Genomic DNA, 20,029 nt, shown 5'->3' on the forward strand with positions numbered 1-20,029 from the left:
ACAACATTAAATTGCTTTAATTCAAAGGCTCAAGAAAGCACAGACACACTCTCATATCCTTATTACCCTTGTTATAAGCAAAGCCTATATTAGGGAATACTTACCTAAAAACTATTTTAGCCTAGATGATACTATAGAAGACTTTAGAAAAGATGTTTTACGTGAACCTGTAATGTGCCTGATATGTCTCTACCCCCAGTGCTTTCCAATAAACATACTTTTTTTAAAAAAATAGAAAACACACTCCAAGATCAATGAAAATGTAAGGCACATACCATTTGTCCATTTTAAGTAAATACTCTTCTCAACTGGGCAGTGTATGAAAACAAGTTTACAAAAATCTTACTCCTATCAGATGTGCAGTTTCAAAAGCAGCCAAGACAGGCTCATTTCTGGGGAGGGGGATAAAAAAAATGCAAAATGCAAGCATATCCCTGCTCCCAGACTTGATTTCTGACTTCTCACATTTGCCTCTGCTAAACCTTCTAAAAGCTGTGAAAGAAAGGGGGAAGGAAAAAACAAGACAGTGCAGAATCTCATCATTACTGGAGCACCTTGCAGAACATCCTGTTTCTGCTGGGATACAACTGTAACCATAAACTTCAAACTTTCAGAAGGAATATTTGTAGTACCACAAATCTGCCTGCAGCCTTAACGAGGCCTTGGACAAAACGCCTGAAATTTGGAGCTGTCACAACAGCTTTGGTAGCACGATTCTGTCAGACCACCCTGCTAGGAGTGCACATGTGGGGATGCCAAGATGCAAATCCTGTTGGGATTCTGCTAGAAAAGGGAGACAAGCAGCATCCCATCCACACTGTCCAAAAACAATCCCAAAACTATGCCAAAACCACATTTCCATTTTATCTCAGAAAATTAGAAAATTTTTCACTCCAAAAAAACAGCCCAGAGGGGAAATAACATGCATACAGTATGCATAATCAGAAATACTGGTTTGCTAAGTTAATTGAGAGAACAGACTCGTTTTGGATGGCAATTGCTCAGAGGGGCCTCTACTTCAAGGGATTGTCTCTCCCCTTAGAATGAAAACCAGATGGGTAGATTCATTATTCATATTCCAAACACTACTTGCAACACTCATTTTCTAATAAACAAGCATGCAATTCTCTATTGTGCATTCACAACCAGAAAATCTTATGTCTGTTGAAGAGATTGAGATATATGCAATATATCAGGTTCTTGATGATACTTCCTCAAGCATGTTAACATTCAATATGCCCTAATTAGTTTCCCTTTCAAATTGCATTCCTGATTTCCAAATTACAGGAAAACATATTTATTTGACTGATAGGTTAAATTATTTTATTTCTTTGCCTTTTTGGATGAGTTGTAAAAGCATTTTTCCTGAGGAAAAACAGGAATGCTTTTTTATTTTTTTCCACTTGCTCCAAGAAGGTGAATTTTTTTATTTATCTTCACCATAACTTTTTGTTACTAAAAGGAAGGAAATGCTCCCTGAAGTCCACCACAATATGCTTTTCAGTTTAATGATACAAACATCTTCTGAAGCAGAGAAGCATAAACTCATTAGCAGCATTTTAGTTCTTTCTGCTGCAGAAGCCTGGAGGAAAGAAAACTTAATACAGAGTATTTGATTCTAGCACTGAAATTTACATCTTAAACCAAATTAGAGCATCTAATTTTATGCAATCTTTATATCTCAAGTTAGGATTTCTCTCTTTTCATTCTGAAAGGGGCTTGATCTTAATTGGGTTTATGCTTTTCTACTTGTGTCTTGACTTATTTCTGCTTTAAAACATGAGAGCCTGAAAAGAGATATTTCCAGGTAGGTTTGGAGAACATAAACAAGCTTTTATGAATGTCATAAATATATCTAATAGAAGAGTTATCTATGAACAATATAATCAAAGGGCATCCTAATGTAGACAAGACTAATACATTTATACAAAAAACTATTTGAAAATAACATATTCAAATAATACAACTAATTAAATTCCCCTAATAGTCATAAGCAATCCATAAAAGAGAAAAAAACCCCAAAACTAGCATATGGATACATTATAAAATATTTTTTGGGGTTTATATTTACTTTTAGGTGTCAGATACTCAGGTTCTCCAAAAGTAGCAGATAGATGCCTAAAATGCAATAACAGGAGACTGCAAGATCAAATGTGTCCCTGTTTAGCAATAATACATTAACACTGTTATTTGTGAAAAACACGATTTATACTGCACACGTATTGCAGAGGAGAAACCAAATGAGAAGAAATGAAGTGCACAGTTAAACTAAAATAGATGAACACGTGGAGAACCACTGAAGTAAATTGCTGCTAAGAAACCCCCTCTAAGTTGCTACAACACAGAAGTCATAAAAATTCATGTGAATAAACTTATCTATTGAGAAAAACCCACATAAAGCCAAAAATATACATCATCCATATATCAAATGTGGAACTGTCGGAAAGAGGATGACAGTTTATCTGAAAAAGAAATTCTGCTCTGTATCTAATGTCTAGTCATTTCCCCTCAAACCTCTAAGTAAATCCCTCCTGGACTCCATTAAATGCCTTAAAGGACAGAGGACAGATATATCCACTACCTTTACAAAACAAAAGAAAGATGAAGAAACCTTTGTTTGGAACCTCATCTCTCAGAAGCACTGCAGAATATGGGATGTTTTTCCATTTGAATTCTCACAGAATCTGATTCACACTTATCTTTTGCTTTAATCACTTGTTAAAGTATTTTAAAACAGTTAAAAATAAACTACCTCTGCAAAAATGCAGCTAAAATTTGACATAATATCATAGTAACTGCAAAAATATCTCAAATATTTATGATTTTTGGCAAGAATCTTCCAAATCTTTAACACTTAGCAAAGTGACTGGGAACTGCAGTGTATCTTCTATATCAATAAATGATTCAGAAACAGATGGTATAGGTTCCATAAACATTTCAAACAAAAAAAGCCATGCCAATGTTTCTCCTTAGAAGGAAAAGCCAGCCTCAGGCAACCCTGGATGCTAGCTTTAGCAGCATTATTTTGAAGAAAAACAACTTTTAAGAAAACTAGATTTCATGTCCTTTTTACTATGATGGTCCAAAGGTCACTTTGTGTTGTATGCAGTTTTTCAAGACAGCTGTCTGTTCAGCTCTGACTTGGAAATGCCTGTGCATCACATCAGAAAATTCAGCCAACTGTGATCTTCATGATCATCTTTTCCTCTCACTTTCTCCTATCTGGGTGCATGAGAAACGAGAGCAGCAGTAACACTTCCCCATTCCGTTGTTAATTCAGCATCTTAAACACTGATTTTCACTCAGCAAAAAGCATAAGCACTTCCTATAAATTGTTTGATGACAAATTTTATGGAAATATGTATCACAAGGGTAGGAAGATGCAAATGAACATGAACTGTGAAGACATGTGAAAGAAGAGCTAAGGAAGTCACCAGTATGGTGAGGGTGAGAACCCCCCAGGACAGGTTTCTGTCAGAACTCCAAAATCACCATTCCAGGCAGGACTTGCCAGGAACCACACAATCCCATCCATGCAAAGTGGTCAGGACTGTTAAGGTTTACACCTCTGTTCCCACAAAGAGCTGTGGAAGACCATGGACTTTCTCCAGGACTGCAGAAAGCTCCTAATGCCATTTGTACCCATGAAGCTTAAGGTTGGGTCCTGCACAGAGATAAGCAGTACCCAAATCTGCATGGATAGAAACTGACAACACTTTGGGGCACAAGTTAAAAGGACAACAGCCTCACAGATTCCCTTGAGCCTTTATGAGACAAGTCCCATCTTTGCATCTGTTCCCAGTCATCCACAGGGCTACAGGCCATGTCTTTGCTAGAAAATGCCATGGTTAAACCAAACAGAAACTTTCCCCTGATCAACAGTCACTAGTTTTCTTCTGCTGTTCTCACTTATGTCTTGAGGCCCTGGAACTCTGCAGCCCCATCTCGTCCCACACCAGGTCCTGCACTCTTGTCCATGCAGCCATGGGCTGTGACAGAGGGGAGCATAAAGACTCACCAGTCTGTACAGCCAAAGGTCAGTGGGTGTCATAAACACCAAGAGAAATGGGATCATAGAATACATTCAAGTAAGCCCTTGAAAGGCCACTTTATAGGAAAAAAAAAAAGATAACCCAAGCCTTTAGCAGTCCAGAAAGTCAAATAAAACATGTTTCAGGCACCGACATGTACATGGAGATCATTATAGACAAGAGAGGAAGCACAAAGAGCCCAAGTGTCACAGGCATATAAGCAAGACTTCCAGAGCACCAGCACTGCCAAGCTGAGCCCTTTACTGCTATGAGACCTGAAGCCAAATTCCAGAAGAGAGCTTCCTTTTTTTCTGTAATGCCCACCTTCCACTGATCCTTTACAAGGAGTACTTCATGAACACCAGGAATTCATGACAAGGAAATACTCAAGGTACATGCATGGCTTACAACTGTACTCCTCTACTTCAGGTAGAATGTTAATGTTAATTCTGATCACAGATAACATAAAATATGCCTAAGTACAGATGACCTACAGTAATATACCCATTTAATAAGCTTTTTCTGTCCATCATTTAGATACAATACAGCAACCACTAGACAAGCATGAAAACAAACATTTCCTGTGTTAAAAATATTACATATTTTGTACAAGTAATATTAATATTTTGTTTCAATTAAAATGCAAATCTTCCAATAAGCTCACTTACAGGATGTTTGGCTGAAAGTCTGCCAGTCACAGTTCCAGTTTGATTCCAAGTAGAGGAAATAAATCCCTGAAATCAAGTAAAGCGAAAAACAAAAAAAAAAACCAACAAAAAAAAGGACACACAGCTATGCTTTATTTAATACAAGTATCAGTAAGAAAAATTCACTGCAATCAAAACAAGAAAATATAAAAGAAATACTTTTAAATTTTCCATGCATAGAAGTTCTTAAACTGTAAACACTGCAATCATTTCACATATTTTTAGGATTTTACAAGCTACTTTATATATTTCTACCTTTTTCATGTATGTTTGCAGTCCATCCACATAAGTTGACTTCATCTTATGAACCTAGAATGCATAAAATTTAAGATAAATGTTTACTTATAAAAAGAAGGGATTATTTTCAAATTAAAGATCCTAATTTCCAAATGCATCCTGTTTGTAGACTTTTATTTCTTAAAGATAGTTTTATCCAAGTAAAAAATGGATTTATACTCACTGATAGCTTAACCTATTCACGTAAGTTAGGCAAGTGCTTGGTTATAACCTAGAGACAGAGCTTCGCAGATACTATTAAATGAACTATTTGAATGTATTATTTTACATCTTATATCCCCAGGTCAATAAATTACATGAGAACCACACACACACACACAAAAAACACACACAAATTTAAAAAAAAAAGATCAAAACCAAACATAACCCCACAGTTTTTAACTTTGCTTTATTTTTTTAAATTCTTGGAAGTTTATTCACTGAATACCTAATGATTAAGTGTGGGAGCAGACTAACTAGATATTTTTGGATTTTCAGGAGGCTTGTCACCCCAAAACTCCCCATAAGCAGTTATCTCCTTCATTTTACACAAAGCATTTCTTCAGAACTCAAAAAAATAGAGGTTTTGCCCTAAGTATGCTTTATAGCACTACACAAATTTAGCAGTGAAGTTTTCCAGTTGATTCTGCAACATTGTACAAGTTGTTTGCTGGCTATAATCTAATACAGAGCAAAACAACTATAAGCATTAAAATTTAAAAAGTCTTAATAACACTGACTTTAAATTAGTATTTGAATGAACTTTCACTAGAGCCAACTTATTTATTTAACTATGAATATGTTATCTGTCTTGCCAAATTTTTCTTCAATACAACTACATTCTGTAAAAAAATATCAGCTCACCTGGCGGTATTCTAAAATTATCTTAGGCAAAGGATGAAGATCTTGCAATTTATTTAGCTGCAAAATCAAGAATGTGAATTAATGACACACTTTTCTTGAAGTTATATTATTAAACAAACCTGAACAGAATACATTTTGGAGGAAGAAATTTTCTTGACAAGCTGAATGGACAAAATACTGGCTGAAGGATGATGTCCTTCCAGCAGTCCCTCCCCAGCCCCAATGAAGCCTTCATTAGGAAGGCTGGAGATTACTCCTTCCCATTTCATTTTCACTCCTGTCCCAAACAGGACAAAAAGACACACAGACATCAAAACTTTTCCACAGCAACTTTGAAAACACAGGGGTGTGATATGTGTGTGTGTTTTTATGGCCCTTTGTTTGTTTTTTGTGCTATACAGCATAAACGCAAGAGAGAACACAATGGAAGTAGGCAAAATAATACATGCATACACACATATTTATACCCACACAATCCAAGAGAATAATTTCTCCTGTTCATGTCTTAAGAAAAGTTCCAGCAAAACTTCAAGAGAAATTGAAATCGTCAAATTAAAAATCAATAAAATAAAGTATATTTCTTATTACTTTGATTGGAAACTGCCAAAAATTCTGTTGAGGTAAAGAATTAAATTATTAAAATAGATACTGGATATTTATAAGTACCACAAAAAATATCTGGAACTATAATAGTCCAGGATGAAAAACAGATGCAACTGTACTAGAATGTATATTTTAAGACATAAGGTTTTTTTCTTGCTACCAGGGAGAAACAACATCTTAAGATTAATTGCCTACTATTTATCTCCTGGAAGGTTTCATCCTACCTTTCTCTAAAAAACCAAGTCTCAGCAGTTATTGGAAAGAGAATACTGAACTACATTAAAGCATTGCTTTGATTATAGCAACAAATCTTATATTCCCACAAAAAGGTGAATTCTATTTCACTGATCCCTCCCATTTCCCAAGGCTCTCTGTCACTCTCCAAGATTATATGTTTGATCTATGAAACCTCCTTCTCCTTGAGTAGTGTGTGGGTTTTATGGTTATACTGTTGAGGTTACTGGAGATCATACTTGGTAGTTCAGACGCTTGACTGAAAAGTGGAATTTCCTCCTTAAGAAGAAATAAATATTACCCTCCTAACTTCCCCAAAGATGTTCAAGTTCAGCAGTGAGTTGTGCACTTTAACTCCTATGTAAACTAGAGCAATTCAATTGTAGCACCAAATCAGAAACAGGTGCAGCTGTACAGAAGCTTTTTCTCTTCTAAAAAGAATCTCCATTGCTATTATTATCATCTTCATAAAATGATTTTTTAATGATCTGAGAAGGGGATCAAGAGCACCCTCAGTCAGTTTGCAGATGACACCAAATTGGATGGAAGAGCTGATCTGCTGAAAGGCAGGAAGGTTCCTCTGAGGAACCTGGACAGGCTGGATCAGTGGGCCCAGGGGTCTGAGGTTCAGCAAGGGCAAGTGCCAGGTCCTACCCTGGGTCACAACAACCCCTGCAGCACTACAGGCTGGGGCAGTGGCTGGAAAGGGCCTGGTGGAAAAAGACCTGGGGGTGCTGACTGAGAGTGGCTGAACACGAGCCAGGCACGCCCAGGTGGCCAAGAAGGCCAATGGCTCCTGGCCTGGGTCAGCTGGGCACACCAATCACTGTGGGCAGCAGGAGCAGGGCAGTGACTGTCACCCTACACTCAGCAGTGAGTACTGTGTTCTGTTTTGGACCCGTCATTTCAAAAAGAACACTGAGGTGCTGGAGTGTCCAGAGAAGGACAACAGAGCTGGAAAAGGGTCTGGAGCACAAGTCTGATGAGGAACAACTGTGGGAGCTGGGGATGTTTAGCCTGGAGAAAAGGAGGCTCAGGGGAGACCTTCAGTAGCTGATTTGTTTTCCCCCGCCATGGTGTGCAACTCTCTTTTCTGGCACAAGTAACTGTAGCACAAATAGGACAATACAAAAATAAACCAAGATCATTAAAAAAACTTCAGACAAACCACAATTTCACTGGAATATAACTTAGAAGTTTTGCCAAATCATGCAGCTGGTTTTAAAACCCTTCCCTGTCTCACCACAACTTCTGAGGTGGATACAAGCTGTTGTATTTCAGTTCTGTGAAGTTTCTCACACAGCGTATGCAGCTTTAACTTATCAAATAGTACCTAAAGTAAGAAAAAGACAATAAATCTTTCAGTGTTTCAAGAGTTGAAATAGAAAGGAAAATTATCGGGTGCTTGAACTTAAACAGAAAAGGTTTCAAGGTAAATAGAGCATACTGTAGCAAAGAGAACTAACAGAACTAAAAATCTTTATTTTTGAGCTACTGAAGCAGTGACATAGTTACTTTAAAAAAAGCATAATTTATGTACATACAATCAAATACAGATTATTCAACATTGTTGTATTTATGAAAAACTGATATGTCTTTCATTAAAATCAGAAAATAAGGGAATTAATATAGAAGAAAATAAGTAAGAAGCAGTAAGGATTTATATGCTTTACAGTTCTTCTGTATCAATAAATCCATAGAACGTACACCTTAAGTAGAAACAGTAATACAAATAATACCTCCCGGAGCTGACAACTGCTGGTCAAAAGGAATCGTTCTCCAGCAACCTCATGAGCCTCCTGTTCAAGCTCTTTGAGCCGCAACTACGTATCAGGACATCAAAATTATTCTGTTCACATTATTAGTTTCTTCAGTATCTGCCACTTCCAAGGTTAATGCAAATATTGAACCTTTATTTAAGAATGGAGTACTTGATATCATGTAATTGCTGGCCATCAACATTTGGTTGAGTAGATTGCTTATATACTCCTTAATTTATATTGCTTCATGATCTGGTAAGGAAATTTATTGTAGTAAGAAGTACCAACGTTTGTGGTTAAAGAATTTAGGTTACTGAAGCTTTAGAGATCTGTGAGAAACATAGCTATGCAAATTATTCTGATAAATTAGTAATCTGCCAGACCAGTGATTATCTAGTCAAATTTTATGTTACAAAATGGGATTCTCTTGTAGCTACTTTTATCAAAGAACAGTCATTTAAAGAGTGTATTGTTCACAAAAGAGGGAAAGAAGTCTATCGCTTCTCAAGTAGATGGTTACTGAAAACTGCATGCTCAGAAAGTAAAAATTATCATTTTTACTCTGCAACACATAACCCAAAAGACCTGCACATTTTGCAATACAATTTCAGTACTGGGGAAAGGCTGATGAAGCAAATACCTCTTTTTTACTTGTGTAAATAAACAGGGAAGTATCCTAAAATAACAAATATAATTAGTTATATTTATAAACATATAATAAAAACATCACACTACTACATTAAATGTGACAGAAGTTCCTTCTCTTTCTAATCAGTTATCCTCAGCAAAAGCACAAAGATATTATACAATTTTCAAGAAAAAAATTAATACAAAATTTACCCCTAGGATCTCTGATGTTTTTTTCAGTTCTTGTTTGTTCACATATATTTTGTGTGTTTCCATCACTGTAAATACAATTTTAGGTTACACTTATAATTTACAATTTCAATTTTACATTCTTCTTAGACTGTAAAATGGAAACTCAAACTCACACAGCTGTTATGAGGCTATGATAAGATTTCATATTCTGAGGAATTACATTGCACTTGAGCATAGTCAGCAGCTATGTGAAAATAGTGAAGATTCATATTTTAACCAGAACTTTCATACCTGCCAGAATTTTGATAAGTGGAAGCTCTAATGTGCAAAATAAGTTCCACAAACCTTGAGCCTGTAAAGCAAGATATAAGTACATTCTTCAGTACCAGCTAATTTTGATCTCAAAACATATAGTGGTGTCATTAGGTGAACATATTTTCCAGTGAGCAGTATTTCACTTACTGTATATTCCCTTTTTATATAACAACACTGTTTGTGGCATGAAATACTACTTAGTGTAAATTATAGTATCTTAATGTTGTCACATCCTTTTTGTGGGGAATAGGAATTTTGCAACAGTAACCACTTTGTACAAGAATGCTAATAATATATATATATTTTTTCTAAAAAGTTTATTTTTAAAGCAAGCTTCATTATAATAGCGCACATAGTTATCTCTTTTCCTTTGTTCGCTTGAACGATTCAGCAACCATTCATAATCCATAACTTTGTTTTCATTAGGGAGACAATAAGAGTTGAAATGGTTATGTCCCCAAATTACTTACAGAGAACAGAAAGTCTGTTTTTTCTCTAACCACTGAAGCAATCTGATGTGTCTAAAATCTCTTGTGGGCTGGATCTCTGTGTTTCTGTGCCTTTGGTGTTTCCCTGCTGCCTCCCTTCACGGATTGTTCATCATACTGCTGGGCCACTTGGATATCCACATTAATATGGCTCCACCACCTCATGGTCTAAGCCCTACATCTGCTACCAGAAACTTCAAAGACAATCCCTGGGAAGCTATGATGCCTCTTGCACCAGAACCTGGGTGTATCCCTAAATTCTGGCACTTTTCCAGTTATAGGATCACAAGCATTAAAAAAGCACACATACCCTGACAGATTTCTTGAGGTGCATTCTGAACTGAAATAAGGGGTAAAGCAGAATGAAATAGTTCACTTGGAAGGGACCTACAATGACTATCTAGTCCCACTGCCTGGTCAATTCAGGGCTGACTAAAATACAAAGCATATGGTTAAAGGCACTATCCAATTGCCTCTTAAATACTGACAGGCCTGGGCCTTCAACCACCTCTCTGGGAAGCCTGTCGCAGCATGTGATCAGTGCTTGGTTAACACAGTCCAGAACACAAGACATGCTGAGAGTTTTCATAAGCAAGGAATACACAGAAAAATATAGCTATACTATATTCTATGTCTTGTTAACACTTTTTAGACAGTAATACCATAGATTTAAATGCTAAAAGAAAAGCCAATATTCTGAACCTTTACTGTTCTCAGAATCTTCATTTAGTTAAATGAAGCAGAGGAAAAGTTCCTCCTAAAGATTAACCTTGACACCATTTCCTTCTAGAAAAAATGGCAAATTGGATGGGCAATTTATTTTAAATGTTGACTGCCAATGTAAACCACTAAGGACTGAAGCATTCTTTTATTCTAATTCAATTGAGAAATACATCATTAACTCTCTTTAATTCAATATTTACATAGTTATTCCTGGGCAAATTCTTTTTGTCTTACCTTTAAGCCATGAGCAAGGTCCATCATGACATTATAAAGCTTCTCCAAGTTCACACCCAAGTTTTGATACTGATAAATAAAAAAAAAAAACAATAACTTTATTGCTAGCATAAAAATATTTAGAGAATTAACTTTTTAAGAAGGTATAAATTGTAAAAATGTGCTTTTCTGTATGCCTTAACATTTTAGAAATGTTGTTAGATCTCTGTCCAACCCAAATCATTAACACAGAACTAGATTGTAAACATTCCAGATTTTGCCTGTTCTTATATTTACATTTTGTATCAAGTACAGAGAAACATAGTATTGATAAACTGCCTTTGACAGTGAAGTCAGAGTTCCCTTGCTACTTGTAAGATGAGGAAAAATTCCTTGCATTCTTTTTCTCATATAAGTACGGCCACTTTTGTGTCAGAACTGTTCATTTCCTCCCTTTTGTTCCAGAGGTGTTCCACACAGCATCACGTCACCTCCTTCAATTGGCTAGAATACCTTTTTGAAATGTATACAAATAATGAGAATGATTGTTTGCTCCAAGAACATGACCATTAAAAATAAAGACTGAGAAACAGCAAGCCCTGGAAGGTAGGATGCAGAGAGCTCTCTTCAAAACTGATATATCCACTGGTGATGATCCTTGTTCTAAAACAGTCTAGTCCATACTGCAGTGAAATGTCACCAACGTGTCTCCAAGAAACCTTGTCCATACCAACTTGTTCTGAAACAAAAGAGCTGCCTGTGAAATACAGACAGTTTGCTTGATCCCTTTCTGAAGGTGAAAGAGAACCCAGTGACAGGCTTTAACTGACACCAAAATTCCTCATCAGTAAATGCAGCAATGACATGACCAGCATAATGTTTAGCACCTGTTCCAGCAAACATTGCTGTGAGTATGGACCATAACCACTTCGGCACAGCACCAAATATACAGACAAGCAGCAAGCAGCACATCTTTGTGCTAGAGGTGTGTGGGTGAGTTGTGGGCTACAGAATAAACCAGCAGTCATCCCAAGTACTGTGGTGGGTGGACAAGACTAGCACAAGACAGGGAGCTTCACTTAAGCAGTGAGGCACAAGATGATTTATCACTTACCACAGATCCCTCTGGCAGTATAGACAACTGTTAGGAAGCTACCAGTAAAAACAGCAAGAAGATTGAAGAGATAAACCTGGCAAAGAGCCAGGAGACACAGGAAGAACTGGGATTCACTGAGCAAAGAGAAAAGCCAAAAAGGAAGTGTGAGAGTGCAGGTGACAAATTAAGAAATAAGGAAAGGGGGGGAAATAATTACAGGATGTTACAAGGAGGCATTAGCTGGGCACTGAGTGAAGAAGTCAGCATAAAGACACTGGAGATGGCTGGGGCAAGGAAACAAACTAGACCTGAAGTAGGACAGGAAGGAAATAAAATTTCAATATTTAACTCAAGAGCTGGGAATCAGGATGACAAAGCTGAAAAGTGACTAAGAACAGATGTGTTATCTGAAGAACAAAAGACTGAGTCAAGCTAAGGGAAGAGACAAGATTAATGATGCTGACTCACAGCAAAGCCATCCCATATAGAAATAATGATAGGCAACTTCTGTCTGCTTGTCTATTCCCTACACTAATAATTTAATTAATGAAGTAGCTTCTGAACAACTGCAGTTTACAGCCAATGCTTTCAAGTAACTGCCTCTGGTTTTCTCAGAAGAGTCTACACTGATGGGTAGGTGCCAATACAACCAATCTCTGTCTATGCTCTAAGCACAATTGACATCTGTGGATTTGTATCCTACAAGTCCTATAATCATGGTGCAATACATGATGGTCTGAATGAGCAAGACCTCTGAAAAGTGAATGGCATCAAAAAAACCCATTATGTAGGTTTCTCTACATCTTCTTATCCATCAAACAACCTCTGAAAGCTAACGTGCCCACAGTAGATCACCACAGCCCAAAACAGATACAAATATTTTATAATATTCATGAGTTGAATTTCAAGAGAAATACAGAAGACATTTGATATGATACAGGAAGAACTTCCCATAGTGCAGGGGATAACATCTCAAAAAGTTCATCATGCATTCTCTCACACTGAGAATTAAAATTCACAGATTTTTTCATACATATGCTTGAAGGTTCACATTTCACTCCCTGCTGTTTCTCAGCCTATGATGTGGCATTTTTACCAGCTGTGAAATTTAGCAAAATGGTTAATAACAATCAACTAAATACAGGCTACAATTGCACAGGAACAGGAGAACACAGCATCAGACATTTTGGAAAGGAGAGCTGGAAATCATTTTGCAGGAAGGTGAAGAGAAGAAAAGAGAAAACTGCATATTAATTAACGTTGTTACTGAGCTTTACAGTTTCAAAAGAAAATTTTACAGCTGCTCCTGGAGAATGAGGTCCCATCTTGGTAGATGCAGTAAAACCTCCCCTTCTCCCCTTTCTTTAGATATCCAACATGTAGCATTTACAGAATCATTTTATTCCATTATAAAAGCATTATCTATCTTCTTCTGTAATATTTTCTAAGAAAAAGCAATTTTATTATCATTTTCTTCCCTTTTTAACCCAACCACAAACAACTGAAAACAAGCTACTTACAGATACATTTATCAAAGTGCCTAGATCTGTATTTTCTGCTCCCTTTAAAAAAGGTTTTTCAAAATACTTTTGTATTAAACACTCAAAGGAAGGAACTGTGTCACTGGGGTTTATCAGCCATGCTGCAATCCTTGGATCTAGCACGACAGTATTGGCAACTACAAAACAAATTATTAAAAATACTTAAATTAACTCCCATACTGAAAAACAGCTCTGAAGTTTTGTCCATCTTTCCTGCATGCACACATCGTAAAAGGACAAATATTTACTCCACAAAAATATTAAACATCAAATTCACAGCTCTAATACATGGTCATGACTACACAGGAGGAAGTTCAGTATTGCCTATTTTTGAAGAGTGTTATTTTGTGAGGTTGGGGAGGATTTTTTTGGTTGGTTGATCTTTCCAAATTTTTAAATATAAATAAACTTCTGGCTCCTTAGATTTACTGTAAAAACCTCCCTTTCCTAGAACTAAAAAACTTCAAGTTGAGGTGGTTTTTTTTATGAGAGTCTCCCTCTGGTACAGTTTTCTTATTGTTACTGTTGTTAACTTGACTGATACCCACAAAATTGCTATTGGGGATTAGGAAGGTATTTACTTCCTAGCAATCAGACCAAGATTATTAATGTATATATGAATTCACATATGGGCACACAGTGCATTGTTTCCAAAACTCAGAACCTTCTGTCCGTTAGCATCGTATGTGCTTACACTGCAGCCTCATGTTCACTTAGATGGATAGGGTGGGCTAAACCCAGTGCTGTTCGACTTTCCTTTGAACTACAATCTCTACATGTGTCCTGCAGTTCTACAAAGAACAGGAAAAACTAATAATTAAACTGCTTTGTGATATATTCAAAGATAAACCTAAGTATCCTCTTCAGTAACCCCTAAGTTCAAACTATGACCTACAGGTCACATTTATAGTGCACTCCATGCTACACAACCTTGCAGACTCAGCTATCCAGGAGCAAATTCTAATGTCCATAATGCAAGTTACAGCTACTCCAAAAGCCTAGACAAGAATTCTTCTGTTTACTAGAATCTTCAGATTCAAATCCCATGGATCAGGTGGGATATTACCAATGAAATACTTCAAAGTTATAAAAGCCATTATTGCCAGTTCCATTATGGCATTTCTTTTCCCACCCATTCCCAGTGCTGGTTTTTGTACAGATCTTCACACCAGATTTTAAATCATCATCAGTTTACTGTGATTTACTGAAACTTTTCAGATGCTGAACGCAACATGATTCTCCATAGCAGGAGCCCCTCCTGAAAGGTCACGTGCACTTTTGTAACTCACTGAGCAGTAATTTGATACATGGCACCAAAAAGAACGCCCCAAGAAAATGAAAAAAACCAACCCAAAACAAAAAAGACATTATATTTACATCTTATGCCCATTGTTTGTAGTTGCTTTTTAATCTATAGAGAAGAGTCTTGTTTCTATCAAAAGAACATGGGCCCTTTCAAGTGATTCCTAATTCTGACAACTATGAGCATCCCAGGGATTTATTTTAGCCCTTCCTTTGAGCAGAGGAAGTTTTTTTCCCTAGGGAATATGAAACATGAAGTAGTTTGAACTTTTCAGCTATATTCAGGACCGTGTTGAGAGCTTTTGTTTCTGCTGGAAGCTATTCTTAAGTTACTCAACGATTTGATTCCTACTCTGAGAAGAAATACATTATCTTGCCATGCCAAGCCTCTGGTCACGACCTCCCCCAGGAAGGGTGTTCTTTTTAATGGTACTAAACTCTGTTTTTCTATATATTACTTAACCAGCAATTTAGTTATTTCTACACTTAGCGATTTTAACAGAAACACCAATAGCACAGAGATTTCAGGATGAGATCATACATTGAATACTTGCCTTGTTTCCAGCTGATTTCATTACTATAAACTTGAAGTAGAGTCCTCAGGAAATCTTTTGCATTGAAGCAAATTATTGGAACTTTGCTCTGTAGCATTTGAATCAACACTTGCCTGCACAGAAGTAGTTCATTAACACACACTATACTGCTCCTATATTTAGTCAATCTATAATTAGCACCTAATACTAAACACTTAACCCAAGACATTTCCTTATTCCTATAAGAACAGACTAGTGCATTTGAGTATTAAATTCTCAGTTCAGTAATACTCAAAGTGATGTTGTATAAGAAATTAAAATATCCTAGCAGATATTTTTTATCACATATAAATATCATATAAATCACATATCATATAAAGAAAACAAATACTTGTTTAACTCCTGAAGTGCAACCTTGATCCAAAACCCAAATTGGAATACCTGTAATACTTCAGTATATCTAAATAAGATCACAGAGATTATACTGATGTAGCATTATAAAACACCAGTTTAAAACTTACTAGACAGCCTAAACTGCCATAGCAGTGTTAAAATGCTGTTTAAATCCAAAATGCTTCATCTTTGTCATGTATTTCCATACCCATTGAAAATATCTACAATTCCTTCATTCAGGATATTTTAAATAGATATAACCAACTATATATATATATATTAGTATATAGATTTACCAACTATGTGTCTTTTTAAAATAAGTTATATTTTGGGCAAGATAGAAAAAGCATAGTTTTTATAAAGCACTTTTGATGGTATGAGACCACAGCTCCAAGGGTTCAGACATACTAGACATCACACAGATCATAAGGTATTGCTGTATGCATTATAGATTCCTTCTTAAACAATTGCACAACTCTTACAGTAAGTAATTACCCATAGGTTTCATATAATTGCTTATACTCATAATCAACTTATCAAATTTTTACTGTTCTTACATACATGCTTTACTGATATGTTCTCAGTTCACAACAACCTATATTCAAGCTGACATGTTATTAATCTACTTGTCACGTAACCCCATTACTATTGAAGAAGCAAACTCATGATTTGTTTCAAGCCATGACTTCAAGCAGTGGAAGAGATGCAACTAAGAACCAAGTCCCACATTTTGAAATTAATGTTTTGTAATTTAATAATCCAAATTCAGCAGTTTACAATAAGACAGCTATTACTGAAAGTCATAAAATATTCTGATGGAGTTTTAAAATGCTAGAGTATTACATCTAGGAATCAGATTCAGTTTGCATTTCTCCCTTTTTGGGCTATGATTTTCAAGTTAATAAAAATAAAAATGGACTTTGGTTATAATAACTAGAACTTTAAAACATAGTCCAACTTTTTATAAAAATTTAGTCCATGTATTACACATAAACATAAAGCCTTTACTGCCAAAATTATATTGTATTATTACTGAATGTTAGTAAAACTTCATTTGGAATGTCAAAAGCCATTAAAAAAATCTGTGCTAAAAAGATTTAAAGTATTAACAAAGCTCAGAAAGGATGTTTACCACAATGTCCATCAAAAATGTACTAGCTATGAAATACAGATCAAGAAATGGTAAATAAAATACAACGAAGATAAACCTGGACAAAACATTCTTTGGTGCTGTCCAGCTTTAACTGCTCATAAAGGATTTTCAGGTGAGTGTAAACAGCTCCTACCAGAATCCCAGCCTAATTCTGAAAGGGCTGCAAGTCAGTGATATGCTGGGCCCAAAGGAATAGTCTGTTCTTATTTGGTTTCTATAAACCCAGACTTGATATGGAACTAACACAGCCAAAATGAAATTCAACGAGCTTGACACGTAAGGAGATTAGGCCTGTGCTAAGCAACCAACATTATTATTGCTGAAAGCATATGTAAAGCAAAACAGTATTTTTTCCTACATACTCTCACCAAGAAAATTTCTTGTGAGCTTGTTCTTGTTCCCAAAGAGATGACTGTCCAGTTTTCAAATAAATTAATTTATCATTTTCATTATCAGCATTCCAAGCATAGCCAGTTGAAGTGTGACTGGGAGGACAAGGCTGATCAGTCTGATTCTTCACCAGCACAACAACTCCTTTTACTGATGAGGTAGAGGCCTGTTAAGCATAATTACAATAGTGTTTCCTCTAACAGATTTTGTGCAATCCTATAAAGAAAAATTCCCAAATGTTTTACAATATTAAACATATTATGTACACTAATACATAATATCATGTATTAGTAACACCTTTGACACAGTAGAGGAGGATGCGTTTCAACCTTGACACAAAAATCTGAGTGGTTTTATTTTCTCTAAGTTTTACGTGGCAGTTTAAAATAAAATGTAATCTAACTGTACATTTTGGTATGCCATACACAAAAGTGTGCCAATGAACATGGGTTTGTGATTATCAGTTACATGCACAATCAAATGGTTCCACAGAGCTGACTAAACAAAACCCATCCTTCACTAACCTGCTCCGAGCTGAGCTGTGAAGAACCATCTTGAAATATCATAGTAGTTACAAAAGCTGCTGCCTGTTCTATAGCTGCAAGCAGTTCACTTTTCTCTTCACATCCTAAACTGCTGATATCACAAGGATACTTTCCAGAAGACTTTGTTTGTCCAGGAGTACAGCTGTATCTTCTTTCATGTAAGAACATGTAGGTATTTACCTGCAATCTTCTTTTCTCTGAGCGAGATGTAGACACAGTTTGCTTTCTTTTAAGAGGAATAACTATTTTCTTTTCCCCATCCTTCAGGTTTTTTTCTTCTACTGAAAGATTCCTTTCTCGATATCCCCATTTTGGGAAGCCTGAATCCTGGTAACAGCTGCCAGATACTTTGGTATCTTGACAGCCAAGTATTTCATCCATACGCACTATCCTGACTATCTGACCAGCAGCTCTTTTTTCAGGGCTGACAGTTGCTTTTAATATGGAAATTCTGGAATCACAATCCTCCTGGGAAAATCAGAAATTTTTAGTAAACAAATTATTTGACTTATTAGGAGAAACTAAAAATTGCACAAAGTTAATTTAGGTAAGTTTTCAAGAAAGCAAAATTCTATGAAAAAATGTTGATACTAACAAAACAGAACCAGTTTAGGGGAACCACATTACATAAACCAAAATTCAACCATGTATCAGTAGAGATTTTGTTGACATACACTGTTTACACCCACAACTACTTTTTTTTTTAACCTAATATTAGTTCAACACTAAAAGTGGCAAATTAAAAACTGCAGGATGCATCTCGTCCAGTAGCTTGTCTTCCATAGTGACAAGGTCAGTATTGTCTGAAGAGAGGAGACCCTACATCTTTCAACTTTCAGAGCTCTTTTCATGACAGTTTCATCTGTTATAGAACTTTTGGCATGGGATTTTAACGACTGCTTTGGAATTTCAAGTACATGAATCAACTGGGTCCTTCAAGCATCTTACAGTATTGCAATATATAACAAAAATACATAAGAAAGTTGAAAAAGTATGAATAAGTATTATATTCTATTCCGTTTAATCCACTATACACAGAACAGTTTTCCTACTCCAGATCCCCTGAATCCCTTTACAGCAGCATGCTACTAAGGGGCATTAAGCAAGATACTGCATGGTAGTGCTTCAATTCTACTTCTTCATCCTGATTTCCTTCAGAAATTTCCTTGGTATGCTACTAGCCCTAGTACTTTCTTACTATTTATTTTGCTAGTTTCTTCTACAAACTCCTCAGCTGAAATAGATCCTCTGCCTTGATTTCACAAACAAGGACCCTGGAATGGTAATCACTGTCCTTTTCAAGATTCCCCAAGTTAAATGTGTGTTGAACAATTTACAGATATACAGACTTGCAACTCCCCTCAATGCTTTTTATGCCTCAACCACCAGCAGGCCTTAGCCTGCCAGCTCCTCTTTCTACTCCTGAGGCATTTGAAAAAAATTATGTATTAGTGATGCATTTGCAAGCTTTTCCTCAAAGTTATTTTGAACTATACCATTGTGCATATTATTTAACTTAGTGAAATGAGACAAGTATAAAATAATACAAATTCTGCTGAGTTCACATTTTTGCATGATGACATTTTTTAAGTCTCATTCATACTGTCTCTCATCCCTACTACTTTTTCCAGACTCAATTTAGTATTCATTTCAAATCTTCAATATTCTGCTTTGAAGAAATCCCTATACTACCTACAAATGTTCTGGGTTTGGAGGGAAATTCCATATAATTTCTTTTAAAAGCTTCTTCAATTTTACAGTTTTCTTTCTGAAAATTAAGCATTACTGTCTTACCTATCTTTCAATGCCTCCCAAACACTATAGTCTCTGTAAGCGCACCTGTCAACAGGGAAGATTTTGGACCTGATCTTACACAGAATCAAATAAATACAAATTTTTCTTGTGAGTTCTCCAACTATTCCACAAAGCAGTTGTCTCCTTATTTGCAGCTGGAGCACCATGCGTAAGCTTAATATTCATTGACTCCATTGGAAAGTAACTGGAGTCTCTCATAATTACTGTATTTTGGTCTCTTCTAGCCCA

General features: G+C 36.1%; 1 protein-coding gene across 1 annotated transcript in view; it reads right to left on the reverse strand.

Moving 5' to 3' along the window:
• The window catches only part of POLN (DNA polymerase nu), an 82,409-nt gene extending 64,255 nt beyond the window's left edge, over nt 1-18,154 (reverse strand). The window contains exons 1-12 of the mRNA XM_005517891.3: nt 17,966-18,154; nt 17,420-17,607; nt 15,527-15,639; nt 13,650-13,807; nt 11,055-11,123; nt 9,586-9,646; nt 9,316-9,380; nt 8,455-8,538; nt 7,959-8,048; nt 5,879-5,935; nt 4,994-5,047; nt 4,700-4,765 (exon numbers count right to left, since the gene is read on the reverse strand). Coding sequence (XP_005517948.2) covers nt 4,700-4,765; nt 4,994-5,047; nt 5,879-5,935; nt 7,959-8,048; nt 8,455-8,538; nt 9,316-9,380; nt 9,586-9,646; nt 11,055-11,123; nt 13,650-13,807; nt 15,527-15,639; nt 17,420-17,607; nt 17,966-18,154 — 1,194 coding nt within the window. The remainder of the gene's footprint in view (nt 1-4,699; nt 4,766-4,993; nt 5,048-5,878; nt 5,936-7,958; nt 8,049-8,454; nt 8,539-9,315; nt 9,381-9,585; nt 9,647-11,054; nt 11,124-13,649; nt 13,808-15,526; nt 15,640-17,419; nt 17,608-17,965) is intronic.
• Between the last annotated feature and the right edge of the window lie 1,875 nt (nt 18,155-20,029).

This window comes from Pseudopodoces humilis, chromosome 6 (assembly GCF_049639895.1).
Source record: "Pseudopodoces humilis isolate 2021_Gansu_Grassland_sample_001 chromosome 6, ASM4963989v1, whole genome shotgun sequence".
Classification (NCBI taxonomy): domain Eukaryota; kingdom Metazoa; phylum Chordata; class Aves; order Passeriformes; family Paridae; genus Pseudopodoces; species Pseudopodoces humilis.